We start from the raw sequence: 10479 nt of genomic DNA, 5'->3' as shown, positions 1-10479 counted from the left end.
CTAAGCCCACGCTTCTTTGAATAAACAATATAAAATATAATTTTGTGTGGGCATAAGTAGGCTAAACTCATGTTTGTTTATAAATTATGTGGCCAACATGTAGGTTAAGCCCACGCTTCTTTAAATAAACAGTATAAAATATAATTTTGTGTGGGGAGCATGTAGGCTAGGCCTACGCAAAAAACACACCACTTATGTCCCACACACCCGCCACTATTTTTATGTCGAGCATATTAGCTTCCAAATTTTAATAATAACTACACTTTTGCATCCATTTATTATAGCTAATGTCTTTTTTGACCTATGCTAATAAACATATTTTTTGTAGTGGGTGATCTTATATCACCAAACACTTTAACCCTGACGGTCACATTCCTAAACAGTTTATGAACCTTTAAACATAAATTTTAGTGAATTAAATTTTCACAATTATTTAAGTTAATAAATCTTATAGGTCTTCACTGTTAAGCATGAGGAAGTGACCATATAAAAAAATAAAAAATATCTACATGCTCATCTTTTCCACCAAATTTCACTCACATTTTTCATTTCCATACTACAAATTAACAAGTAATTTGGATATTGAGTATAATAAAAGATATGGGCGTATGAAATTCATTTTTTTTATTAAAAACATGTTTATTTTTAATATTGAATTTAGTATTGAAACATGTTATTTTGAGAAGAAAGTTGTGGAGGAAAAATAGAGATAGTTTCACACTATATTTTTTCACATTTTCAATAAAAAAAATAGGTGCCAAAGAAAAAAAAAAGTAGATGTCAAAGAATTGGTTGTTAAATGAGAGTGTAAAAAAAATGATAATATTAATCTATCATGACCATCCTTTTGAATATTGTGTGTTCAGACTCAAATCTATTGAGAGGAGAATCAAAGCAACTTCCTAATACTCCTATCACTTGAACTTCCACACGCAAGTTTCAGTGTATCTTCTTCTTGATGTGGGCCTAACAACCCTTCACAAATAACGTGGCCTTGAACAACATCCCAACCAATGAACCTTTTTCTATATAAAGGAATTCTCACTCTCATTCTCAAACTCAACCTTTCCTTTCTCCCTATAGATCTCTTACCAACATACACACGCACACTCATCTTCTCCAACATGGATAAGCTTCCAAAATGGCAAGCAAACTACACAGCACTCACCCCTTTAACCTTTTTGTCAAGAGCTTCTGCATGCTATGCAAACAGAGCTTCTGTGATCCATGAAGGAACCCGTTTCACGTGGGCACAGACTTATGAGCGATGCCGTCGCCTTGCTTCCTCTCTCCGAGCCCTCAACATTGCTACCTCCGATGTTGTAAGTCTACCCACTTTCTTTCTTCTGCTACCTGCATCACTTTCTTCTACTTCAAAAATATTAAATCCTTCTAGTGTTTACAACATGCTGCAAATTGTTCAAACACTACCATTTCATCTCTATCTCACTCTCCCTTTTTCATCTTTACATAATGTTTTCCCAGGATCAAACCAGACTATTCTAGTTGTCTTCTTTTTGTTGTAGGAAGAACTTTTCAGAATGCAAATATCGAGGCAAAAAGTTAATTAAACTACAACAGTTAATTAATGATTCATGCATATACACTCTAATGTTCTACATGTCACAAACTTTAGTATTTGTTTATAAAAACTAGAATGCTATAAAAGAGTATGACAGTCATAGGATGTTTTGATTTTCATTAAACATGGAGTAATAATAGAAGCGTGAGTAGTATAGCTGTCACTTTTAAATAACTGATATAACTTTTAAAATACTATATTTTGACATCCACCCAAAACAAATATACCTACTTGAAAACTATTTTAATATCTAATTAAAATATCAATAGATGTATTTTAGTATCCCTCCTAACTTTTCTTCGTGCCACAGGTATCAGTGCTGGCCCCTAACATCCCAGCAATGTACGAGATGCATTTTGCAGTGCCTATGGCAGGTGCCGTGCTCAACACTATAAACACTCGTCTTGATGCCAAGAACATAGCCACCATTCTTCGTCACTCTGAAGCAAAAGTCTTCTTTGTGGACTACGAATATGTTCCAAAGGCACGAGACGCCCTTAGAATGCTCATGGACGACAACAGCCAGCTAAAGGGAGATAGTACTGCCAAACCAAGAAATCAACAAGACAGGGCATTTTCTCTCCCACTGGTCATTGTCATAGATGACATAAACTCTCCCACTGGGATCCGTCTAGGCGAGCTAGAATATGAGGAAATGCTTCATCATGGTAATCCAAATTATCTTCCTGAGACAATTCAAGACGAGTGGAGTCCAATTGCGTTGAACTATACATCAGGAACAACTTCAGAGCCAAAGGGTGTGGTTTATAGCCACAGAGGTGCATATCTAAGCACCCTGAGCCTGATATTGGGATGGGAAATGGGCTGTGAACCTGTTTACCTTTGGACACTGCCTATGTTCCATTGCAATGGATGGACCTTCACATGGGGTGTGGCAGCACGTGGGGGAACAAACGTGTGTCTTCGAACCACAGCTGCACGAGACATATACAGGAACATTGTGGTTAACAACGTGACTCACATGTGCTGCGCACCAATTGTGTTCAACATACTGATCGAGGCAAAAGCAAGTGATAGGTGTGAGATAAGGGTGAAAGGGAAACCCCCGGTTGAGATTCTCACTGGGGGAGCACCACCACCAGCACCATTGCTTGAACAAATTGAGTCACTTGGGTTTCACGTCACACATGCATATGGGTTGACTGAGGCCACAGGCCCAGCACTTGTGTGTGAGTGGCAGAAAAACTGGAACTTGTTGCCACAGCAGGAGCAGGCTGAGCTGAAGGCCCGGCAAGGGGTGAGTGTGTTGACAATGGCTGATGTTGATGTGAAGAACCTTGACACAATGGAGAGTGTGGCTAGAGATGGGAAGACAATGGGGGAGATTGTGTTGAAGGGGAGTGGGATAATGATGGGGTACTACAAAGATCATGAGGCAACCTCAAAGGCTTTTGAGAATGGGTGGTTTAGAACTGGAGATGTTGGAGTGATACACCCTGATGGGTATTTGGAGATCAAGGATAGGTCTAAGGATGTGATCATTTCAGGAGGGGAGAATATTTCTAGTGTGGAAGTTGAGTCTCTCTTGTATAGGCATCCAAGGGTGTTGGAGGCTGCAGTGGTGGCAATGCCACATCCTAGGTGGGGGGAAAGCCCTTGTGCTTTTGTGGCACTAAAGAAAAACAGCAACTCCTCACCAGAAAATGAGGTCACTGAATCAGAGATAATTGCCTATTGCAGAAAGAATTTGTCTCACTTTATGGTCCCTAAGGTGGTGAAGTTCATGAAGGAGCTGCCAAAGACTTCAACTGGGAAGATTCAGAAGTTTGAATTGAGGGTGATGGCTAAGGCTTTTGTGGAGTCAGAAAATGTGCAGAGCAAGAAGAAGAGTAGCAAAGTGGGTCAAAATAGCATTGGAGGGTATAGTAATAATAATCAGCAAATTTTGGCAGTGTCTCGTCTTTGAATTAAGTTAAGGTCGGTGATGTAGAGTGAGTCTTTGTCTGTCTATTTGGAAGAAGAGCAAAAGTGGATATTGTGTGTACATACTATTTTGCAGTATTATTCACTGTCATGCCATGCATAAATTTTCTCCCTTATTAACAAAATGGTTTCGTTTTTAAAAAATTATAAGGTTACTGAAACTTCATTCTTAAAAAAAATGTTACAATGTGATATAATTTAGTTGTAGGAAAAAGTTGTAAGAAAAAGTAAAGTAGTGAAAGTCTTATAAGACCTTTTCAACATTGTAAAAGGAATCCGAAAAGATTTGTTTACACCCTACACTTTGACACTTAGAGAGTAAAAACATATAATTAACACCACATTAGAATAATTAGTTTGTTAAGTTAAGTGAATACCACATTATAATAATTGATTTGTTAAGTGAATGTTTTACTGTTTGTACTATTAAAGGTATTCCCACCCGAAAAGGAAATAACCATCCTAATATAGAAAACCTGTTTTGCCTTAATCTAAATGGTTGTAACTTGGACAATTCGAGGTAACCACTTCCACTTTTTTAGCTTTCTAACTGTAAGATTTTTGTAAGGATTTAATTTTTCTTTATTAATATTTTTTAAGTTTAAAACAAAATTAATTACTTTATTAACATTTTTAAGTTTAAAACAAAATGAATTATGCTTAATTACTCCTTCTTCTGTTCCATTTCAAAACTTCAAAGAAAAGATTGTTCTAAACTAATTATTTTTAGAAAGTCAAAATTATGTATTAAATGCTTTTTCCAAGACTATCTTTACTTTATAATTTTGTTAATTTTAAAAAATATTTAACATTTTATATTTTACGTGTATTTTTATTAAGGGGTTTTTTTTCCTATTATAAATATTAATTTTTATTGTGGATACGGTGGATTACGGTTCTCAAAATATCATGGAATAATTGAGTTTGGTTCTGCTGCCTTTCGTTTGTTTGCAGGCTCCACATGGTAAAGCACAAACCTTTGATCACTAATGTGTTTTTAAACATAATATTGTATTTTATTTTGGATGATGATACTAAATAAAAAAAAACCCTCATTTGACATTCTGAACAATAATATTTATTTTATTTTTAGTTTATAATTTTAATATATATTATTATATTATTAAAGTGGGATGTTAAGTGAATGTAATTTTTTTTAAGAGGTGTGAAACAAATACTTTTTTTATTATTATGAAAAAATATTACTTTTACAGTCAAATTCACTCATTTATAATATTTCAAAATTTTCTTTCCTCACATGTACACATTTCAGTAAAAATTGAAGAGAGAGGTAATGTGAAAGATCAATGAAATGCGCACATAATAAAAGTATTGGTTCATCACTTGCAGAGCGTATGCAACAATTGTCACCGCCACACACTAAAACTGTGAGATAAGAAGAAAATAAAAAGGAGGAATGAGAGATGGAGCAACATTGAAGAAAAGAAAAATAAAAAATATATTGTAATGATCAGAGCTTAACTATGTCACTTCTATTGAAACTAATATTGAATATTGATCAACTAAGTGATTTTAATTACATTAAAAGTAAATAAGAGATTAGTGACAATACACCTATATAAATTTGGATAATATTTCAATAAACATAAAAAAAATATAAGATAAATTAATTAATATTAGTGCAACAGATATTATTTATGTAATAAAAGAATTTACTACTAAACATTATAAATAAGTCTTTATTATAAATATCATTAACTCTTATACATAATACTTACATAATTGTTCAAGTTGGTAACAGGTATTATTTAAATCTTAAACTATCAACCGATCATCAAAGAATTAAGAAATTCGAAAAAAATAAAAATAAACAACCAAACACAAAGTAACGAATACGAAAAGAAAAAAGACGAACGACCAAACAAAAAAGACAAAGAAAAAACACTAGAAAAAAATGAGAAATAAGTCAAAGCATTCAAGCGATCAAATCGTCATTTTTAAGTTAAAAAATTATTATTATTATTATTTTATTTGGTGTAAATGACCTAGTTATTGCTTATTATTAAAATATTTTCTCAAAACATATAAAATAAATATTTCAAAAATGCTTTTTAAGAATAACTATATCTAATAATTATTATTTTTTTAAAACATCAAATCATCTTTAATTAAGACAATATAACGTTTATCGGTACATGCTTTTATCAGCTTATTTATAATTTATAAAATGAGAACGCAATAAAGACTTGTAAATATGCAAATAGCAATCATGCATAATTCATAAGTTTAACTCTTCCTATAATCAAACAAATTTATTAACTATTAAAAGCTAATTAAATAGTACTGAATGTAGTTTTTAAAAATGACTATTATAGATGCAACCAAAATAATACAATAATTAAATCAATCAATCAATTAAATAATAAAGAAAATTAAAATTTTTGAACGTCAAGAGCTTGTAACCATAGAAAAAATATCAAATTATAAATAAAGATCTTCAAACTCATGACAATAACATTAATATCCAATGTCGTCTCGTCTCTATCACATATTTAACTAGAACAAATAAATTGTGATGATGATAAGTGTACGGTAACATGATTATTTCATTTTTATATTTTTATTATATTAGTCTCCATCACATTCTTTATAAACATTATAGTTAGAATTATATATATATATATGTTTAAGTCTTGAAATAGGTGATTAATCAATATGTAACAGTTAATTATTTTATTTATTTTTATATTTGAATTCGAGAGATTATACTAGATCTCATATTAGTTAAAGAGTAAAATATTTTACAATATATAATTAAATATAAATTTTATCTTATTAAAATAAAAATATTTTATAATATATAAATAAATGTAAATGTTATTTTATAAATTAAATTTGTACTACTTGAATTTGACAGACTGAATGGAAGATTGTGTAAAAGAAGATATTTATGAGTGTTGGTCCCCTAGAGAGGGTCCAACAACAGTTAATGTGAAAAGGTTAACTGTTCTCCACTTCCAATAATAACTACTCCACATTTCACTTTCAACAACACTATTCACTTTTTATTTCCTCTTATCATTTTAATGTTGGAAACTCTTCGGAATTTCAAAATTATCAATACGACATTGAATTGGTCGTGTAACAAGAGAACAAACATTACTTAGATTCGGATATCATACGGATACATTTTCAATAAACTTTTTTTTTTCGATGAAAGCAAAGAAGGAATTAGAAATATATAAATTTACATGGTTTAGATATCATATAAAAGATTTAAAAAGGTATAATTTGAATGAAAGGAAGAGGCTAATAAAGGAGGGTCATAGAATATAAATGCTACAAATAAGGAAATAAAATGCAAATGCAGAATTCCACCAACAAAAACCCTAAGGGACCGATGAGAGAGTTAATGTAAGGGTGGAAAAGTGGAGGTGTGATGAAGAGTGGCAGAGAAACAATAAGAGAGAAAATGACATGAACGATGATGAAGATGATACAGTTACGAAGCCGTACTAGGTACCACAGAGAGGCCCAAAACCAATGGGCTGTCAAGCCCCATTGTGAGTTCATGGCATGGGCCCATCTACTACATCCTTATCTGTCTTCTCAACATCCCAGGCCCCACACCTCTGTATTCAACTACACGTGTGCCATTTATGAGCTCATGTTGATCTAAACTTTAAAACAATGTAATTAAATATCTTCATTTATCTTCATAAATTTAATATCAACTTCTCATATAATTATCAATGCCAAACAAAATTGTTTAAACGGATGGGCAGAATATATCCTCTTTGCTCTTTTTTTTTAAGTTAAAATTCAATATAGATTTATTGAAAATAATTATTATTATTAAATACATTCATTGAATATTAAATTTATTTATAAAATATAATTAAATTTATAGATATCGAGTTCAATTAACACGAATATCAGTATTAAATGTTTATATTAATATCAAATGTGACTAATTAATCCGATCTAGAAGGATCCACACTGTATTTCTATCACCTCTGGCCTATGATGTAAAAAATATATCCAACAAAATCCTAAAATAACTACCCTTCCAAAGTACAATAATGTTGTTTCTCTTTTACAATTCCTTCTATTATCTTATCCAAAAATAAAAATATAAAACACATTTTGTATTTACACAAACCAATTACAAATAATCAAGACACTTCCATAAATTATAAATATATTACAATTTTATACTGTTGTCTTTTTTTTTTCTTCACACGTGACTTTCAATATCACAAACATTAATTTTTTGCGTGAAGGACGTTCAGATTTTCTTTTACTAAACTAAAATAATTTTATAAAGTAATTACTGAAATATTTAATATTTTAAAAAATTATTAAAATACATTGATGCATATCCAGTGTATTTAAATTAAAATCGTATTAAATTGGTATGACCTTTGTATTAATTGAGATGTAATTATATTAAAATTATGCAAATATCATACAATTTATCTATTTAGTTAATTTTTAAAATTTTATTTATTTTAATAATCATTCTATAAAATTACAGTATAAAAAATTTCGCATTTAGAATTATATGATTACATTAGATCACATTATGTTGAAGGTATAAAAAAAATAACTTTTTTCATTACATCTAAAATGTGTAAAATCAACACTAAGATGTGAAATGAAAACACTATTTTGTTTTGTTGGATATTCACAAGCTAGCTGCCGGAAGTGGTGATCCATTCTTTTTTATTGTGGTGAACTTGAAGAACTTTATGCAGTGTTATGTAACTTTCCAACTTAATGTTTGCATATGATTTTTTGGTGTTATGAGGGTTGAGATGGGCAAGCTATGTGGAAATAGGTGGTGACCTACCACCACGTTTTTGTATAGTTAAATAATTTTAGTAAATTCTAATTTGTGGTGTTGTGTTTGGTGTTGCATAAGAAATGTGTGAAGTCACATTTAGTTAATTTGAGTGTGAATGTGGTTAGTCACACTAATTGATGAAATGTGTTAGGAGTAAGTGGTAAGCTGGTATGGACTTTATTATAGTTAAGTAATTTTAGAAATTGAATTTTCTTTTTTATTGGGTGGGGTGATGTAGTGCATGAGGTGTTGTAAAAAGTGAAACCAATAGAGGACATGATGGTTAAAATTCGTATGCTCTTTATTAATTCGTTGTTTGTATTTTGCTGGGTCAGTATTTATTTTGGTTTTTGTAGAATTGAATTGTAGTGTTCATGGTTTTCAATTGATTAACTAATTACTTGTTCATGATATAATGTCAAGTAGCGAACGTTCAAATGAGGATGTTGTTACGATTGATCTTGATCCCGAGCCTCAAGCTAAGGTTTGATTGAAATCATGATTTTTGTTTTAAAGTAAACATGATGGTATATTTGTTTTTTCATGATTTTTATATATTAAAGTGTATTTATAATTGATATGCAAGTCTTTAGCATAATTGCTGGTCAAAGTGTTTGGATCTTGTGAACAAACACTTAAGTTTGAAAAAAAAGTCTTATGTACCGTGCATCCCATTTGGATAACTTATGTTTTTGCGTGAGGAGATAAAATTGAGTCGTGAACTTTTAAGTAAGTTATGTAGTGTTTGGGTGGAGAGGAAGCAAGATTTTGTAATTCAGTGTCAATTTGTGTCAGTTTGTTAGATATGTGTTTAGGACTAGGTCTAAAGAGTTGTGGGTAAAAAAATTTATTTAAGGAAAACAAAAGGTATATTCAAATAAGCTGAACCATATTCAAATATTCACAAAGAACAACTAAAAAAAATCATATTCAATAAGCACAGTGAAGACCAGAGGCAACGAATTTGAGTAGCAAAATGGAAGAATCAACGTTTGCAGAGACCAAAAAAGTGGGAAGAGAATATTGAATGAAAAGGGGTAAAGAAGTGGTGGTTCAACCAAGTACAAGTTAATATTGAGAAATAGCGGCAAAAATTGAAGAAATAGAAGAAAAGGAGAATTTGTTAGGGTTTCGCATTAAACATTGTTTTCCATATGAGGATTCTACCTTTCCAGGGGTCTTTGTAATGAGATCCTCTTTCCATATTTATTTGCTTTAAATGAAACTAATGATATCAAACAATATTAAGTGTTTTGATTATGGAAATGAATGCAACAAGTTTAATAGAAAATAGTAAACTTTTAAGTTGTTAGCTTATTTAATTTGATGCATGAATGTAAAAAAAATAGTAAAACTGGTTTTCAAATCAAGCTTATAAATCTAAATCGAATGTGATTAACGAATCATAATTTAAGAACAAAATAATCCATCAAGTCGTGAAATAATCTACCATGATTTTATTAGATAAATAAGAATTCACAAATTCTTACAAATAATCAATTATCCTATTAGAATAATAGCTTATCTAGCGTTTTGAAAAATATTAGTTTTCCACTCTTTAGATAATAAACTAAATTGAATTAGGAAGTTAAAAAGGTATTTTAATGAATAATGTAATAAATTAGTTTAAATAATAATTAGTTATCTTTATTCTCAGATTAAAAGCATAATTCCAAAAACAATACTTTCTAAATATCTATAATTTCAAAAACAATACTTTCTAAATATCTATCAGAAACTATGAGGTTCGGACACTTCTTGAATGACGTATTCGTGTAGACCACTCGTAGAATACTTATCGGTGAAGTGTTCAATTCAAAAAAATATTTGTTGAATTTTTTAAAATTTTAACACAGTTCTAAGGTATAAATACAATAACTTTCTAAAATCTCAAATAATAAATTTTTATTATGATTATAAAAATAAGAACTTGAACCAGTCATGAAAAAAAATTTTCTACTCACAAAAAAATCTAAAACATACTTTTACACATAAATATTTATTTTCAATTTACATAATTTAAAATTATATAAATCTAAAACATACTTTTACACATAAATATTTATTTTCAATTTACATAATTTAAAATTATATAAATCTGTCCCCTATCCGTTTCAATGCTAAATAGATCAGAAATGCTCTTTTT

The 10479-nt window shown here is 30.3% G+C and overlaps 1 protein-coding gene across 1 annotated transcript; it reads left to right on the top strand.

The window, feature by feature from the left end:
* The first annotated feature begins 853 nt into the window (after positions 1-853).
* Positions 854-3587, top strand: LOC137831639 (trans-cinnamate:CoA ligase, peroxisomal). Its single transcript, XM_068639397.2, has 2 exons — positions 854-1322; positions 1893-3587. The coding sequence occupies exons 1-2, from the start codon at positions 1014-1016 to the stop codon at positions 3507-3509; spliced, it is 1926 nt and encodes a 641-aa protein (XP_068495498.2). The 5' UTR covers positions 854-1013; the 3' UTR covers positions 3510-3587.
* Positions 3588-10479: the final 6892 nt, after the last annotated feature.

This window comes from Phaseolus vulgaris, chromosome 6, assembly GCF_051622355.1.
Source record: "Phaseolus vulgaris cultivar YP4 chromosome 6, ASM5162235v1, whole genome shotgun sequence".
Classification (NCBI taxonomy): Eukaryota; Viridiplantae; Streptophyta; class Magnoliopsida; order Fabales; family Fabaceae; genus Phaseolus; species Phaseolus vulgaris.
This window is presented reverse-complemented; position numbering and strand designations above follow the sequence as displayed.